The sequence below is a fragment of the Labrus bergylta genome, chromosome 11, assembly GCF_963930695.1.
Source record: "Labrus bergylta chromosome 11, fLabBer1.1, whole genome shotgun sequence".
In the NCBI taxonomy this organism is placed as follows: domain Eukaryota; kingdom Metazoa; phylum Chordata; class Actinopteri; order Labriformes; family Labridae; genus Labrus; species Labrus bergylta.
In genome coordinates this window covers 8,250,620-8,269,962 of record NC_089205.1, presented here as the reverse complement: position 1 = coordinate 8,269,962, position 19,343 = coordinate 8,250,620, and the positions used below count along the sequence as shown (strand labels likewise).

The 19,343-nt window shown below is 43.5% G+C and overlaps 1 protein-coding gene across 4 annotated transcripts in view; it reads left to right on the top strand.

Annotated features, from left to right (window-relative positions):
• Positions 1–19,343, top strand: part of numbl (NUMB like endocytic adaptor protein) — a 53,028-nt gene that overhangs the window by 22,042 nt on the left and 11,643 nt on the right. For 2 of the 4 annotated variants that reach the window (XM_020644356.2, XM_029279435.2), the window contains 2 exons: positions 16,251–16,401; positions 18,101–18,175. In XM_020644356.2, coding sequence (XP_020500012.1) covers positions 16,276–16,401; positions 18,101–18,175 — 201 coding nt within the window. In that variant the 5' untranslated portion in view covers positions 16,251–16,275. Of the gene's footprint in view, positions 1–3,838; positions 4,240–13,919; positions 14,392–16,250; positions 16,402–18,100; positions 18,176–19,343 lie in introns of those variants that run through there. The other 2 variants (XM_020644355.3, XM_065959931.1) reach the window with 2 other exon arrangements.

The window sequence follows — 19,343 nt, the reverse complement described above, 5'->3', positions numbered from 1 at the left end:
AGGCGAGGCTTATCTTATGACTTTTACTGCAGCCAGCCAGAAGGGGGAGCACCGAACATTTTGGCTTCACATTAAGGGAGCTATCTTGTCATCCATTTTTTTTACACACTCTATGGCTTGCACTCAAAGTTAGCTAAACGCTAGATTCCTTTCAAACTAAATTCAAAATGCTTCATGAATAGAAACATTAATTGGTCTGATTTTAAGTGAATAGCCTGAATACTGTTTGTTAAAATAAAGAAACTGGAAGGCAAAGCGGCTCAAATCAAATTCCACTGAATTCATTAAATGCTCATATTGCCTATACCGGTAACTTATCACGTTGCTGTTACAGCTCCCAGAGAGGCTACAGGAAGTAGGTTAAGGCTTGTTACTGTTTTGAAATGTGTGCTTTGGTCCATGCTGGTCACTGGTGCATTGTGTGTTTGCTTATTAGCACACAGATTTGGATAATTAATATTTTGTAAACCCACTTATAATTAACTTTGGTTGTGCATGAGATGTAGGGAGCATAATTTACACTCAGAAATTGTTGGTTAATGTAATAAGGCTGTTGTGGAGTCACTGAGGCATGCTGGTTGTAAGACCGCAGAGTTTCAGATTAACATGGTCGCCGACAGGCACACACACACTGATCACACACACACACACACGGAACACACACGATTAGGTTTCTCTGTTTTGTCTCCAACGGGTGGAAAAGCTCAGTTGAGACATGAGCCAGAGGGTTTATTTAATGTGATCAGGAGGCGTGTCTGTCTGCTACCACCTGGTGTGTGAGATCATGTTTTATAACTTTACAGCAGGCTTTAAAGGCTTATGTCAACGTCTGCCAATTAGATGGATACACACCACCATGCTGATGAATATGCATGGCCATAAGATACCTGCACACACAAGCACATCCACAGGAGAGCCGTGCAGCTATTCGACTAAAGTGCAGGCCTATAGAGATCACATTAGGACTCTTGTGAGTTTCAAATTGAAGCTGCTTCGTCTTCTCCTGTGGCTTTGTCTTCTCCTCTCGTCACTAATTTTAGATTCCTTTTCTTTCTCACCCTCCCGCGCAGCTCGCTCTGAGGAGGAGTACCAAAGGAAAAGAGGAGGAGGACATGTTAACAATGAACACAGTTCAAAACGTTGACGTGATAATAAACAAATGATGAATTGAAAGAGAAGCTCGGTGTCAGCAGTTCTATCTTAAGTCGACTTTGTATCATCTTGAACTTGCAACACAAGAATAGAAAAGGCTAAAGCTGCTAATAAACGTATTGTTGAATAAAGGAAATTTGATTCACTTCAGATACGCAAAATGATTATCAGAATTTACACCTCAAGGTGAAGCTGGGTTTTATGTTTATATTAGTTGCTGTCTACTTTCAACAATAAAAATCCACCCAGTTGTTTGAAAATATTGTGTCGACAGAATCGTAGACGTCCTTGTGCGTCCCTTTCACGTGTGTCCCCCGAGCTTTCCATCAAACTGAGACGACACAGTGCCGTTAATGGTCACATGTCCGGTCACTTTGCACTCTCAGGGTTGATCTGTAGCCTAAAGTGTTCCCCTCTTATGTACATGAGTTTGGGATGAACCTGATTGTGTACATGTTTGTATTAGCTCCAAAGGCTTATACATATATTTATCTTTTTTGTACATTTGGACAACTCTATAAACACAAGAAGTCTGCTGGGCGGCATGCAGTTTGGACCTGTTAACATCTTCTTCCCTTGATAGTGACCTTTTTGTCTTTTTTAGATGACTTGGCTCTTTCTGATTTGCTTGAATTACATATTTTTTTGCCACCACAGCAGTTGCCTTGCCCAAAGGCACCTCGGCAGTACTCGAGAAGTGCCCAGACATTTTACAACAGGACCTGAATTTGAGCACTTTTATCCCTTATGGACACTTTAGAAATATTATTTTTAACCGCCCAATACCTGACTGTAGCTGTTTTATTTGATTTGAATTACTGACTTATCACTGTAGTAATTTCAAGCTTTTAAATTATTTTAGTGTATATATTTTATTGTTCTTATTGCTCTTTTATTGATTTTATTTTCTGTAGTAGCTTTATCTCATTTCTCGTTGTTTATCATTTATGTATGTTTTCTCGACATCATTGTAAATGAGGGTCACCCTCAATGATCTCTCCGAGAACTTAAATAAAGGTTGATGATGATGATATCACCAAGAAAATATGCAAGAAACTTTTCCTGACATTATCAGCAGCTCCAGATCTAAAATGTGTTCCCTCAAAAGGACGAGTCAGATGAGTTTCTTCTTGGCCATTGTTGTTGACAAAGCTGATATCAGAAGTCCCGCCCCTTCTTGATTCTGATTGGTCGATGAGGGAGAAGTGACATTGATGAGTGTGACAGTGTTCCAACAGTTGAACTTATTTCCACTGGGCGCTGCTGAGCACTGAAAGCGCTGAACTGCTTTGGTTTTGGATCTAAACTGGGCGACAGAGGCCCTCAAACACATCGTTTGACACTTACTCTCCGGCAGCAGCTTCAGACATCCATATGCAAGAAATGCTCGCTGTTTAAGCTGATGGTCACGTTTGATTCTGATGGTCCTAAAAAAGGCTTCAATATTAAATTTCAATCTGTTCCATAACCAGCCAGAAAACTCCTCACAGGAGCTTTAAGTTAATCAGAGTCATAGTTAGGCCTGTCACCTCTGTCAATGCGCATTAAGAGGAATAGTGTTGAATGAATGATGCCAGTTGGCTGCTTATACCCGGGACGCTAAGCCTGTGACCGACACGTGGGACAGAGTTAGCACATAACAAGGACGCCGTGATCCCTCTCGCTCCCACACATTGTTGATCTCTGGCTCTTAGTGTGGCAGGTTAAACAGCTTAGGGGATAAACTGGCATCATGGAAGCTACCAATGTGTGAGAAGACGGAGAGCATTAACACAAAACACTACACTGGGTTACAGTATCTCAAACACGCCTCAGACACGGTTCTTTCTACTCACTCACAGCTCTGAGTTAGCTTACAAAAGTCTGAATCCTGTTACTGCCGGCTTCTGATCTGAACCCCGAGCTAAGGATGTTGTTAATGAATCTTTTGAACTGACTTTTGGAAAAGCTCTTCCTCCGTCTGTGCTGTGAATGGTTGTAAAAAAAAAGTCCTACTCCCTGTGCATGACTTTGAATGTAGTCCCGCTGGCTCTGCTGTCTTACAGTGATCCTGAGTATTATGACAACGCTGGAAGGCAATCCTCACTCCACCACAGCACCAACAAATATTTCCTATAGCTTTAAAATCCACAGCTAAAAACCTGTGCAAACCGAAGCCCTGTAATGCTCTTACAACCAGGAGCTGGAGCTGATTTTGGTTTGTTCCTTCAGCTTGAACACACAGCGAAGCACTCCTTCCTCATCTGTCGGGAACATGGCCTGATTCATTTCTGCGGCCTACCCTTCGACATCCAATACCGGGAAGCAGCGCTCTCCCTCCTGTCCAGTAACACCCCCGTGGAAACATACTACCAGGCCGAGTTCCATTTAAACAGATCCGCCAGCCTTGGCCCCGGTCCCTATTTCCTGCTGTGGCGCCTGTCCCCGGGTTCCAGCCCCAGTTCTTGCCCTCTCCCCCAATGCACTCTTGACCAGTGCGCCCATAGCAGATGGAGAGTAAAGAAAACTGTGTCACCACCAGCCATGACTCGCTTAATCACCCCTCCCCTTTTTTCTTCCTCTTGACTCTCTCTCTCTCTCTCTTTCTATCCTCCCACTCCCTCCGTCCCTCACTCCCAGGATTTGGAGCATCAAACATTGATTTGTCTTTATTTTTAGAGCAGCTGTGAGGGTATGTGCGTGCGTGCACCATATTTGTTTGTGTGTATCCGCATACCAGACGCTCGTCCATGCTGGCTTGTGGTCAGTTAAACTGTGTTTGGGTGCATCACTGTGTGTGCGTTTGCGAATGTCACCGGCTTCTTTTCTTTTTTTTCTGAGTTAATCCCTTAAGAAGAGGTGTGGTTCTCTTCCTCGCTCTGCGCTCCCTCTCCTCTCCGTCCCTCGCTCTGAACGTAATATCATCACATGCTCTCTCTCGCTCCTCTCCTCCTCCTTATTCTTTTCTTGTGCTGTTGTTAATGCTGTGGCCGCTAGTCCGAGGGAGTACTTCCTCTCAGCTTGTCATCTCTGCATCTCCTCTCATCTGCTGACCTTTCTCTGTGAGATGAGTTCTTGTGGCGAGATGGGGGAGGCCATCGAACTCAGGTGAGTGAAATACAGGGTAGGAGGTGTGCACTGCGTTGTTCTTGCACGTGTCGGTTCAGAAAGTGCAGGTGCTTTTTGAATCTACACATACATTTATCTATTCTCGTGCATTTCTGTGTGTGACTGTGCACCTGGGTGTATTGTGGTTTCAAACTGGGTCAACTGTTATCATCGCATTCAACACCTTTGGCCATTTTTCTCAGCTTAGCCTCTTTTTCTTTTCTGCTCATAAAGTTGACCCTTTTTTTTAAACAGGCGTAAATCTGCAGGCTCTGTTGAGGTCTGTGAGAAATCTGTGATTTTACTTGATACTGATTGCTCTGGTTTGTTGTGGCTGTTGTTGTTGTTTGCTTTTGGCTACAGGGGTAATGTTCAGTCGCTGCCAAACTGATAATAGGTCTAGTCCAGCCTGTATCTACGGGGCTCATAGCGGCTAATAGCCTAAGCAGATGCATTAGCCCCCATGCGCATATGGAAGAGATTAAACCTGCTAGATTGATTCAAACACCCAACATTTTTCTGCTCTTGTATGACGCAAGTGCATGCATTTCTGTGCTTTTGTTCATTTTTGTGCCCTTCCACATCTTTCATGCATCCCTCTGTAGATTAGATTTGTGTTTTTAAGCCTGCTAATGCTAACAGGCTAATGGGAGCGCGGTTTACTCACAGTTTCTCCCAAATGTAACACTTCCTCTCTTTTTCTTCCACTCTATTCTTTCTCTGCCCTCATGATTATATAATGAATAGGACAGCTCTCATGTGTGCTGCAAAAAAAAAAAGAAGCGAGAGATAGAGCAAGGAAGAGTGAGAAAACTGCAGACGACAGAGACCTGTGTGGTGAGTGAAACGAGGACAAACGAAGATCAGCAGGACGGAGACTCAACAGGAGGGAGAGGATGAGAGGAGGGAGGTGTGAAAGAGAGAAAGTTTGAGAGGGAAGGGTGTAAAATGGGATGTGAGTGCGTGTGAGGAATAAAATCAAGTAGAGAAGATATTAATAATAGCTTTGCTCTTTTATCATCACCTTCAGCGAAAATGTATAACTTGAGCGTCTTGAAGAGAGAAGGAACATAACAAAACAGGCTCGATAAGTCTTACAAAAAAAGAGGGGAAGGAAACTTGCACAATGTGAATTTTTTCGACAATGCATCAATGTTTAAGAGAGACACAAATTCCAAGTTCAGCTGCAGAGCCACGCCAGATCACTTGGCGCTCTTCTCTGAACCCAAGAGGCTGACGTAAAATCAGCACAATGCAAACACGAGGGTGGGGTTGACAACACTTTGAGAAATTACAGCGGCAACAATAGGCTATTTAGTTCAGGAACATGTGTGAGCGAAGTGCATTTTGATATCAAGTTTGGATTCTTAAGTCCTTAAAGTAAACTCCCATTGTCCAGAATAAACTTTTATCGAAAGCAGGAAGTGTCAGTTAGTGGAAATATGGAGTTTTCCAGCATTGTTAGAATGATAATAGTTGTATATATAATGTCCCTGGTTTGTGGGTCTCATCTTTGACCCGAGAGGAGGCTTTGTATAACACTCTCCTCTGTCGTATCAGACATGTAGTACGGATGATAAGCAGGCCTGTAACACTGGTCTAGACTGATAGGAAGGAATACAAAGTGTGAACGCAGCGCAGCGATAGTGGAGCATATCGACTAGACTGCTCTACTTCATGCATGGCTGCACCGTGTTTGGATTAACTTCCACACACACACAAACACACACACACACACACACACACACGCCTGTTCCCCATCATAGATACGGATACACAGGGACATGCATGCAGACTTAACGCCTTGTCATGAATGCAGGAGCACGCCATTCATACATGAATGCATACACAGGTGCACATAAAATCACAAACACACATAAAGCTATTATGGTAGGTGCCCTCTCTGCCTGCTGTTCCAAGGGCACAGGGGGATTGTTATGTTAATCTGTTTTCTCTCTTTTCATTTGAGTCTTGGAACCAATATACACACACACACACACACACACACGCAAGAGCACACACACACACACACACCTGTACAAGCATAATCAAGCGTGCAGAGACTTTTTGTGCAGCAATGCAATAATGTGCAGAGTGAAGAAGAAGAATAGATTTCATACAAAAAGAGAGAGGAAGAAGGTTGCCCTCTCTCTGTCTCTCTCCCACACACACACACACACACACACACACACACACTCTAACACACAATGCTCTCAAGGCTTAACTTTGGTGGGTGTGAATTTAAACAGAGACGGGGAGGGGCAGTGACACAGCACCATGATAAGCAGGGAGGGAAAAGGATAATAGGTGTGGAAGCAGTCCGTGCGTGTGTGGGTATGTGTGTGCGCGTGTCAATACACACATGGGACTCTCGCAGCTTCCACACGTCTCCTAGGCTTCTCTCTCTCTCTCTCTCTCTCTCTCTCTCTCTCTCCCTCTCCCTCCCTCCCTCCCTCCCTCTCTGTGAAGCTTATACAATCACTTGAAATTTCTCAGCTAAACCCTATTTGCAGAAAAGACTGGGAAGCAGATAATTTTAATTGCAGGATGTTTTCTCAGACTCCCAGCGTTGCCAGTCCGCTCGCCGTCCCTTTAACTCAATTTGTGTCTTAAATGAGCGAGGCAGGAAGAGAATGAACTATGAGCTGTCAAACGACTTCATGTCAGCTGCTTTTCAGAAGTTAATCACGATTATAAAATTCCATCGTATATCTTAACTTTGTAATGTCTTAAGCTAAGGGTACTTAACTTCCTGTTTGGATACAAACCTGCTTTTATTTTGAAACAAAATAAGAAACTTCTTGCAGATTGCTAATGTGCAGGCCCGTCTACATGAATGGCTGGCCCCCTGAAAGGTCAAGTGAATGGGCCCTCCACAGGTGTCATTAAATAATATCATTACACACCTGTTGGATCAGTAGCATTAGCGTTAGCCTCCTGGCTCACGTTCACCTCCTCTGCCTGGCTCTGATCAGCTTTTAGAGCTTACTTTAAAAACATTTGCTAACAAGTTACTTTCTGGGTCAAATGCCGCCTTTCTATTCTGGCACAGCCCGACATTACTGACCTAATAGATACTTTCAATGGGCTCACCCACAACTTTAACGTCCATAAAACAAGTGTTCCTACCCTTTTAAGAAAGGGGGATTCACATTTAGAAACAGGCAACAATGAATAAAACGTGTGTCTTTGTTGTGTTTATAGGTAATGCTGATTATTTAGGTTTAAAAACATTTGTTTTGTTAGCTCGTGTGTTAGCCTGCCTCCTAGTTGAACATTGTACTTATTATATATGTATTTGCCGAACAGTAAACAGAGTTGTCTCTGCACAAAAGTGTTTAGCGTGCAGATAAATCAGCTGAGAAGTTGGCTCATTTTCCTGACGGTTTAATGCGGTCGGATTTCTTGTAGTAGCCAAGAGAGTCTCCCCCTGCTGGCCATTCGAAAGGATGCAGTTTGCACACACTTCCCCACCAACTTCTGAGATACAGTCTGTATACTTTCTTCAAAACGCTTCTTCCATTTCAGTTAAGTCTTTCATAGGTGACACAGCTTTCATGACTGTGAGGGTATTCTTAAATGCGAGGAAAAATACACATTTTGATGGGTTGAGAATGTTGTTTCCTGAGCAGTCTTTGGTTTGTTATTTTTCTTGGTTATTCGATAAAACACGAGGACCACTGTCAGTGTTTGTGCATTTACCCCCCCCCCCCAGACAGAATCCATCCAGGATCGTCAGGCTGTGACATTTCTCTGCTGCTCCTCCGTTCCTCTGTTACTGTAATAGTGCAACACATTCCCACACTGAGTCACAGAGGCCATTCAGTCTCATTATGCAAGAAGACCACCCACCTATAATTATATTGAGACAGCTCCCCATTCTTTACCCATGAAGCGCCGACCCCCACCCCCTGAAAGATCATATTGCATTAGAGGGTCAGAGGAAGGACAGGATGTGTTTGCGTGTCTACCCGTCAGTGTTGAGGTAATTGGCGTTCACCATTCTGACAGTGGGACACTCGGGCTCATCCTCCTCTTAATTCATTTAACTTTTTATCTTTCTTGATGACACATCTTCACAGACTGTGGAACAAAAAACACAAAATGAAAAATATAATTCCTCATTAAATGTGAGTTAAAGCAAGTCACTTGACACTTTTCTGAATACTCAGACGCTTAACAAAGAACAACAACAAAACAAAACAAACCAAAGAAGAAATAGTCCAAGAGAAGAAGGACGAGAACAGAGATTGTTTGTGGTTGTAGGTGATGTAAAAGAGGTCAGCTTTTAGGGGTTTCTTGAAGGTGGAGAGTGAGGGGGGCAACTGATTTTTTTTGGGAGTGAGATCCAGAGGGTGGGAGCGGCAATGGAGAAGGCCCTATCCCCCCCAGGAAGGATGGTTAGGCCTGCAGGGTGGGACAGGAAGTTTATGTCAGCAGACCTGAGAGTGTGTGTGGAGGAGGTCAGACAGGTACTAGATGGGAGCGAGGTTATGGAGGTCTTTGTAGGTGATAACAATATATATAAAACAGTGAGTGTCTCCCTGTTTTCTTTCTGTTAAATTGAATAAATAACCTTACACTCAGCACTGGAAACTCTCAATGCAAGTGAATACAATTGACTCTGTGAATAATTCATCCTTCAGTACCTGAAAAAAAGAAATCAAGGACATGCCAGTGTTTCATTTTATTCACTTCTTTGAGAAATGTTGAGAGCTGCAGCGCCGCACAGAATGAGCTCTGCAGAAAAAAGGGCAGAAAAAAAGAGAAAAGGTCCGCACACTCACACTGGTCAGCTCCCGATGGCAGTTTTATTCAGCAACGCTTTAATCTGCTACATCTTCCTCTGGCAAATGTGGCAGGAGACAAATGGTCTATTCTCTTCTTCTTCCTGCAGTCAGTACTTTTTTTTTGTTTTTTGTCCTGCACCTGTATGTGCATTTTTGCCTGGATGTGTGTGTGTGAGACAGGAAGAGAGAGATTGACAGAGACAATAGTCACAGTGGGTGCCAGGCTGATGGTTAAACACACGGCTCTGCTTCAGCTGTCACTGCCCATCAGTCACTCGACACACTCCTGATCTCAACACAAAAAATTGCATTACTGATGCACGGCTGTGTTTGCCTCCTCACTTACAGAAAGTATGCTTTACAAACCACCTACACTCTGCACTGCATACGGCTTCAGACTGCTCTGTATGTGCTCCAGCGAGCGAGGCTTTCACTTCTTTATGTTTGCTCACTGTAGCTGCAGCACCCGAGGGCGTTATGCGTTTCACATTGGTCACAGATGAGGCTTATGCTAACTGTTTTCTGCAGCTCTGTTCCATCAATTTATTTAGAAATTACTTCTTGATGGAACTGGAAGATATATCTGTTTTCTTCTAGCAGTTAATTTGACGGAGAAATATTGAAGATAACCAGCTTTCTAACCGGGTTGTCATGGCTTTCTAGATGTTAGAGATACTGTGGTTTTAAAATTGAATTAATAGAAATAGTCCCTGTCTTTGTGCATTCAGTACGGAGGTCGTGTTCTCTTGAAAAGTGCTACCCAAAGAGATTGGTGCTGCCATGCTGCTCTGTGCAGTACAGGGAGAAATGCCTCCTCTAAGGTTTTATGATGGAGTACATTTGGCGAATAGTTTAAAAAAAAACTTGCTCAAGACACTCAATGCATTTGGAGTGAGTGAATTAATGAATCCTGCTGTCCGCTCACAATACAGTGACAGTAATGTAATATTCAGTGTGCAAAAGGATATAGCCTCAGCTATTGTTTTGCGCTATGGTGGCATTTTTCAACAAGGTCGCACATCTCAACATAACACCGGCCCAGGATGCTTTTAGCCTAAATTAGCACTCCATCAACATCCATGAACTAACTTGCAGCAGGGGCGCTTGTGCCTCAGCTGGTAGAGTCGGTCGTCTCCACATCAGAAGGTCGGGGGTTCGATGCCCGGCACCTGCATCCACGTGTACTACGTGTCCTTGGGCAAGACACTTAACCCCAAGTGGCTCTCGCTGCTCTCGATGTGTATGAATGGGATTAATGAATGCTGACGGATTCTTTACATGGCAGCCTCTACCATCAGTGGCTGAATGTGTCGTGTAAAAGCGCTTCGATGGTGATGATGGTAAAATACATTTTAGACTGTTGGTTCCAGCAGACGTACGTGCATCTAGAAGTATTAACTACTGCAATGAATTAAGGGCGCTCCGTCCTGGGTCAGGCTCCAGTCAAAACACAAGTGCCCTGGTTTATCCCCGCTGCACCACACTCCCCTTTGTGTTTCAATCTCTCTCTCATGCACACACACACACACACACACACACACACACAGACACACACACACACACACACACACACACACACACACACACACACACACACACACACACACACACACTGACCACCTGTCACTTGTAGTGTGAGATTTAGGGGCAGAGGGATTTTCGGATGAAAGTAAGAGCGCCCGTGTCTCTATCCAGGTCGCTCGGTGTCAGTTGAAATCTGCACCGGCCTGAAACTGGGTCAGTTTCCTGTGTGTCAGCATAATGCTCCCGAGTCTAAATGTGTTTTTAAATATAACTCTATTATCTAACATAACTGTTGACTGTGAGAGCAATGATGAGTCATCACTGAGTGCGTTTACATGGACTCGAGTATCCCGGTTAGGAGCCTCATCCCTCAACCGCGGCAACTTTGAAATCTGAGAACAATGAGACCACTGTGGATTATGGCAGGCTTAGCATTAAATGCAAACACGGCGTTGCAGATATGGCGTTTACTTGCCTTTTAATAAATGTTTGTAAGTTAGAGACAGTGTGCAAGAGTTTACCTTTAAGTTGTTGATGGACACATTTCACCTGTCTTATGAAATGGATGTGCAAAGGTGTTTTCTATTGAGGCAAGGGAAAAAATGTGCTGTCTTTAATGAATATATAAAACATTTTGGATTTGTTCACTTATGTGTTTCTTGTTTTTGAAAAATCCTTTTATTTTATTTCTTACACTGGGTGCTGTGCTGCCTTTAATCTTAAGTGGGTTTATTTCAGCCTTTATATTTATGGTGCTTATGAGGAAAATAAAACAGATTATGCTACAAGAAAAGAGGACTGAAATCCAATCACTGTGGGGAGAAGATGTTGTTATGCTCGAAAGGTTTTGAAAAAACAAAAATAAGGGTAAAAATAAATCACTGCGTTTCTCATGCTTGTCAGGTGCGTAGGTTTTTTTTTTTAAAAATGCCTGAAACCGAACAGTGATAGCTTTGTGTTATATCAAGCAGTCGATGCTTTAACTCCCACTTTGAATTCACTCTGAATCATCCGATTAAAAACACAGCAGCTCCTCGGCCGACAACTCACAGCCCTAACTCCAGCGAACAGAGAGAAGGAAACACCGAGGTACATGGTGTCCATGTTAAGTGGTCAGCTCGGTGATGACTAAGCCCATACAATCCCCTACACACACACACACACACACACACACACACACACACACACACACACACACACACACACACACACACACACACACACTAAAACACACACACTCCCCTCACCATCCCCTCCTTGTCTCTCTGGAGCTTCAAGAACATATGGCTTACCGTAATGTGAGGTGGCAATGACTCACTGTGTGTTTTTCTTTTGTGTGAGTGTGTGTGTGTGTGTGTGTGTGTGTGTGTGTGTGTGTTTAGCCACCCCCCTCCACCTCCTCCTCCTCATATGAGGTGTGTATTCAGAGCATCTGGGTGGAGAAGAAGTGTGAGGGTGGAGTGCAGTGCAAGCCGTTTTGCCAAAAAATTCTGAGCGGCTGTTGTACACAAAACATCTGGACCGAAAGGATCACTTTGTGTGTAGTGTGTGTGTGTGTGTGTGTGTGTGGGGGTGTGTGTAGTGTGTGTGTGGGTGGGTGTGTCTGTGTGTTTATGTACATCAGTGTGTGTGTGTGGGAAAGAGAAGGAGAGCGCCAAAGATATCAATCAGTCTTTCTGCTGGCAAACATTAAACACAGCTGGACACACATGAGTTCATGCAGTCTTAACACAGACTGAGAGAGGTGACAGGCTGATATTAAAAAAAAAAGAGAAAAACACACAAATGTCCCGACCTACTAACAGTTAAAATTCCTACTTAAAAAGTTGACACAATTTCCCTCCACATTTTAATGCATCTGTATGTGTAGGCGATTTTTTTCTTGCTAAATTCATCCCTGCTAAACCCATTTCCTCCAGCAGCAGACGTTTCAGGCTCATTTTTGTGTCCGTTGTTGCAAAGTAGAGACTTTGAGTGTAGCACCAGCAAAGAAGAAGAAGAATTTGGGAATGAAGCAGAGGACATTGGGGGGTTAACTCGGGTTGAGACGACATGACTTTGAATGATCGTAAGACGTGTCTCCTGCCATCTCCTGTGAAACAATACGTTCCAGATGGATGCTAACTGGAACCCTGGATGGGGAACAAATCTGTGGGCTTTTGGCAGCAAGCCTCTTGTTTGTGTAGTCTACGCTGAAGTGCTCAAGAGTCTTGCGTGGGTTTATGAGGAGAGCGGGACTTGATTTGTGCCATTGATTTATAGATTTATTTTGATGTTTTTCATCCTCGTCTGCCTGCCCGCCCACCCCGTCTGTCTGCCGCTTGTCCTCCTTCTCTCTCATGCAGATGTTTTTTTGTTGTGGGGTGAGATCACAGCTATGCATGCTGCATGCTGGGTAATGTCTCCACCCTAATGTGTCTCTCTATTAAAAGAGTCCTTCTACCTTCTATTTCTGCTCATTTCATGCCGTGCTGCTCAGCAAGAGAAGTGACTTACAGCTTCTCTTCACTGAAGCCTGACTCAGCTCATAGTCTTAGATCCTCCTGCACAAAACACCTGAACATTTCCAGAAATGTTCCTCATGGTTAGCTGGGTTTTTCACCAGCTCAACCATGGACCTTTTCCTGCCAGCCTCATAGTAAAATGTCCGCATGAGCAGCAGCAGGAAATATTCAGCAAAAAACCAGCCAGAGTGAGCGCGTAGGTGATTGGGTTAATATCCTACGACTTGTGTGCGATCTTCTTGCATGTTGTGAAGCAACATCATTTTGTTTTCTGCTTGCCAGTTTGTTCTTTTCCACTGTGAATACTTCCAATGACAAGTGGTATCAATATAGAGGCAACAACTGTCATCATAGCATCTGTTGCTCATCCGCCATCATGGCACTGTCTCTTAGCGTCATAGCGTTCCTCCTGAGACCTCCGACAAACACTAAACATTCCTGTTCTTCTCTTTTTGGCCTCTCATGCTGCTATCGACCGCTCACATGTCTCCTTTTTGACAGAACTGGATGACTGAAACATGATCAGCGGGATAGCTTCATGTGTTCTTACCTCATTACTGATTTTGTCGTTAGTCCGAGAGCCTGTGCCCCTCGGTTCCCATCATTTCATGTCTGTGTCCCCTGTCCCCTGTGGCTTGGAATCAGTTACCAGTCCTTTTCTCTAACTCCTCCTCCTCTGCTGTCCCAAACCATATGAGGGCAGTTACAGGGCATGCTGTATTCCCTGATTTCCCTATCTGTCCCCCCCACCCACCCTACCCGACCTATCCCCACTTGTGTTGCATTATGCATCGACTATATTTCACACACGCACACACACACACACACACACACACACACACACTCACGTCACACCCAGGTGCCCTTCAGCTGGCACTTTGCCCAGAAATGCCTGGCACCAGCCGGGACATATTTGTGCGTCGAGCTGCAGAGGGACTCGTGTGTTTTTGTTTGTGTGTGCCTGCCCTGCACTTGGCAGAGGATGCAGGACACACATGCCAGAAATGAGTAAAGCCACCTGATCTGCTGCATTTGAATAATATGCATTACACACACAGAGGCCCGACAGTGTGTGTGTCAGACATATGAGAACATCTACTAAGAGGCATTTCCAGCACACCAGCCTTTGGCAGCCATCACCAGGAACACAGCAGTGATTATGAGAAGTGATGTCTGTCCGGGTATATATACTTGCTTGTAAACCCTGGCCAGTGTAGCAGAGTAAAGAGGCCCTTCACTGCCTTTACACTAACATTTCATATTTTCAGTGTGATACTTGTGTGTTTAAACAAACTTGTTAAAGCCAGGATGGTGATTCGTGGGGCAACCAGATGGTAAGGAAATTATACAGCTTTGTTTTCTTTTCCTCCGCCAAGCCCCAGAGATATTGGGGAATAGAAACAGCTGGGGACAGAGATAAATAGATCTATTGTCCCTCTGAAATGTTGTTGTTTTTATTTGCCGTGCTTTGCTCTTGATTTTTTCTTGTATTTGCCAGGAGTGTGCTGAAGCTAAAGCCTGCTGGTGTGTCTCTTATCAACTTAGTATGGACACAGCCAAGGTGAATTTTAACAGGTTTTAAAAACGTTGCAGACCACAGACATAAGGACAGTTTGAACTTATTTTTAAAATCGGGACGGGGTTCACTAAACTTTGCCATGCAAAGGAGCATTACCCTCTTGCACAGGCCTTTCTCATGCAGGATTTCTAAAATGTCTTCCTGCTTCCTGTACATTAAGATTAAGATGGGAAATATAAAAAATATCAGACTTTCAACTTCTAAATATATTTCCTTATTTATGTTAACATTTAGCACTTTGGTGCAGTGGTTAGCTCTGTCCCCTCACAGTGAGGAGGTTCCTGGTTTGAATCCCCGTCTGACAGGATCCTCTCTGTGTGGAGTTTGCATGTTCTCCCCGTGCATGTGTGGGTTCTCTCTGTGTACTCCGGCTTCCTCCCGCAGTCCAAAGACATGATCATTAGGTTAACTGCTGACTCTAAATGTCCCGTAGGTGTGAATGTGAGTGTGGCTGGTTTTCTGTCTCTAAATGTCAGTCCTGTGATTGGCTGGCTAGTACTTCAATACCTTTTTTTTTTGTAATTTCTGACTTTACATCAATCAAAAGTACAAGAGCATGCAGTGATGCAGTGATTAATAACTCAAAAAAACAATTTTTAAAAGTAATTTTCACAAATTATGTTGTAATTTGATTTCTATTTGTATGTTCCATTTCTTCACCTCTTTCTTCCAAGTTTCTGGTGACCCCCTCGTGTTGAAAGACATTGGTCTAGTCAGTGTGTAGCAAGCCAGGGAAAGAGAGAAGAGAGACTGGCTTGGGTGGATTGAACCCGGTAAATACAGGTCGTTGATGAACCGTGTAGTCAAATTAAAACTTCAGGAGGTGTTGATTCAGTGTCAGAGGACGCACACTGGGAGAGATGTTTTTATAGTAGTTCAGGTCTTCTGTTGGGGGGGGGGGGGGATGTGACTGCAGAGGAATGAAAACAGTAATTATCGTTTTTAAGCAGGTCATGTTTTGATGGCTTCATGTTTCATTATGCCGGGAAATTAGCATCGCTAAACAGGCCAGCGGGCTGAATGGTCTAATTAAGCAGCGCAGCGAGAGGCTTGTGTGTGTATGTGTGTGTGCACGTGTGTGTGTGCCTCAGCATGCGCTCAGAATTTTTTATGTTTCTTTAAGAGATGAAAGCAAGAATTGTACATTGCATAAATGTGATATTTTTAATATATGTGCAGTACTGTGTTCATTAGCATTCCACCTGTGTGATTTGTACAGCTTGTTTCTGAACAGGGAATCAATGGAGTATCATGGCGGGAAGTGTTTGTGACGCTAATATACTCACTGCCTTGTTAAGGATGATTACAGCATTATGAGCTCGAGCTAATCAATGAAATCCACCCCTTCTCTCATAATCCTCCATAGCGTCTGCACAAAGCTCTAGAGTGGCATTTCTTCACATTATGGTTTCACATTGTTGCTTCTAATTAGGGTTTAATTTGCCCATTTGTTTGATGAAACAAGGGCTGAATGAATGCCCCTTGTAGTTTCTGCAGGAGGGGAGTCAGTCGGTGTGTTTTTTTTTTTTTTCTGTGTTTTGAGTCTGTGCAGATCTAACATGTTGCTTTAAAGAAAACCAAACTCACCAGACGTCCCTCTCTGTGTCCACGCAGCACCAGGGAGCACGTGACCCCGGAGATGAACAAGCTTCGTCAGAGCCTGAGGAGGAAGAAAGGCACCTGCTTGCCAGAGGCCAGCAGACCGTATCAGTGGCAGGCTGACGAGGAGGCCGTACGAAAGGGCAAATGTAATTTCCCTGTTCGGGTGAGTATCTGAAGCTCAGGCCAGTTCGGCTTTATTCATGAGCAGTATGAAGTAACAGTCATTAAATCTGTGTGATCCACTGATGAAACAAGTCCTGAATGAATGCACTGAGAGAAGATTTCTCACAAAATCCTGTCATATCACCAAACAATGGTAAACAGTAGGGGGGTTGATGTGTTTGTGTGCCGTCCTTACACTAGAAGACTTCAAAAGTTCAGAGTTTTAGTCACAGATTGAGGATCTTTCCCGGTCACTAGTTGTAAGGCTACAATTAGATTCCTCTTGAGATTATTTCCCATCATGCACTTGGTGAAAATGTATACTTTTGAGCAGGAGAAACTGGTGGAGTTGTGGAGAACGTGTCTCTTTTACTACTTTTCTGTTTCCTGTTTGCTGCTGGTGAAGCGTGTTCTGTATCTGTCGAGAAGACAAAGAGAGACCGTCTCTTAAAACAGCTTGGACTGAGTTTTATCACCACCTTACACCGGACAGCTGAGACCAAAGGAGTGCGCCCTAACTCTCGCAAAGTTCTCAGGAAATTATTCAGGAAATGTATCTTTGACTCCAACATTGCTTTACAAGTCGTTTGGTGTTCCGCCAACATAAGTTGTTTCTAGAGACAAAAGACGAGGCATGCTGTGCAAACAGATATTTTGTTATTATCTTTCTGAGCTGACGTTTTAATTACTTTGATGGTTAGTTAGGGCGTGAATTATGACCATTTGTTTTGACTAGCATGTCATTCTTAGCTCTCCTGTACATTTTTCCACCAAGAGGCACACGTTAAAGTAAATTTAACAATGAGAGGAGACACACTATGAACGTCTATATGAAGTCTACATTACATTCAGGAAGTATAATTGCTCTGCATCTTCCAGGTCGTGTTCGTCTCGGTTCTCAGGGTTGAGGTCAATTTGATCCTTAGAGAAACAAATGATGATTTGAATCAGAAACCATTAGACCCATGATTAAAGGCTTGTATGTAATAAGTGCAAATACGAGGGCTCATGACATTGATAATGGCCTCATGACATGTACAGATAAGCAGCATCAACCTGATGCTTTTTCTGTTTCTGAGAGGTGGCGAGATTTGCAGAAGTGTTGCAGATATAATGGAGACTCGAGAGGGAGGGCAGACGTCGAGGCGGTGTAAGATAGATTAGGGACTCCACAGGAAATGACAGGGTGAGGGATGAGGGCACACTGAGGGGACAGAGAGACAACGTGAAGATATGAAATGAGATATATAGAACAGGAAGAAAGCCGCAGACTCGCTGGAGAAAGTAGAAGAGAGAAATTCAAGGCTGATGAAAAAATGTTTTCGATGGTCCAAAGAGTTTGTGATGTGACGGGCGGTGAAGAGTGAAGCCTTATAAAATCTCTCACTCTGTTATTAAGATTCTTCCTCTGTTTTGCCCCGTTAATCTTTCCTCTTCACATCTCTGCCTTTTCTCTCTCCTTTCCTTATTATCAGCAGAACGAGCATCCAATGTTGGGGATTATTTGATGCTTGCCTGTCACATCCAAAAATACTGATAGTCTAAAAGAGTTTTCTTGCTTTTATATCATATTTAGGATCTGCTCAGTTGTGCTTTCTTCCTCGTGTATTGATGAGGGATATTACCAAACATGAATGTACAGTGGAAATAAAATACCTAAATTAAAATTTTCTCACTTCCGCTTTCTTGTTCTCGTGCAGTACCTGGGGTTGGTGGAGGTCGAGGAGTCGAGGGGGATGCATGTATGTGAGGAGGCAGTGAATAAACTCAAAGTTGTAAGTATCCCACACACACACACACACCTGCAGAGAGACACACATACACAGCTTGCGCACACACACACACACACACACACACCCCACTGCTGCAGCCCTGGAGGTTCATTTAGTTGTAGAGGCTGCACAAAACGCTATAACCTCAAGGATTCACACACTTATCTGGAGGTCATTAAAGAACCAGTTGCTCAAAGCTCATTCCCACAGGATCGACCCGAGTGAGCACACACACACACACACACACACACACACACACACACACACACACACACACACACACACACACACACACACACACACACACACACACACACACACACACACACACACACATTTGTACTCTCTGCAGGTGCCTCTCTGGTCTTGTTATTTTCCTTTCCTTACTTCTTTCTGGAGCTTTGGGAGAAAAAAGTCGATTCAGCATAGTGTCCACGTTATCTTGTGTGGCTGTTTTTTCCTGAAGCACAGTATTGATCTTTCACTACAGAAACGATCAAAGTAACAAAACGAATACAAATAAAGTTTATACTGGGATGATAAATATTACATTTTTCTGTAAGTTAGAAGCTGTTGAAACTTTCTGACGAGGTCAGCAGGAGTGTTAGGAAGCTTATTAAAGAAGCAGCATAACTTTTTTTTTACAAACTGCATCTTGCTGAATACAAACCTTAAATTTACCGATGTCTTTACGTCCGTGTGGTATTTTCTTTTTTTGGTAATCAATAGACCAAAAAATAGACTTTCATCCCAAACATGAGTTGGTTGGACAAAACGTCAGGGAAGAACTTTCATTTCTTCGTTGTTCGCTGATGCTGAAGCTGCTGTCTGACTGTAGGCTGGCTGCACACTAGACGATTTTAGGACAGATTTAGGGCTCTGAATAATCAGGGCGGGTACAATTTTCTTTTTTTAGAAAAAAGCCGTGTTCCGATTATTTGTCCAAAATAAACTCCTCAAAAAACATTTGGAAACTTTATTTCAGTCACTTATTTCGCCCCTTTCATAATACTAATTGGTGTTGTGTTTTATATCGTTGGAAAGCCTGATTAGTCACCTTTACAACAAAGTATAACTTGTAAGGATCGTGCAACACAGCTAAATGTGTGGGTAGCGCCCTAAAAAAATGTGCCAAAGTCCCCTGCAGTGTTCTTCTGTTGGTACGTTTGAT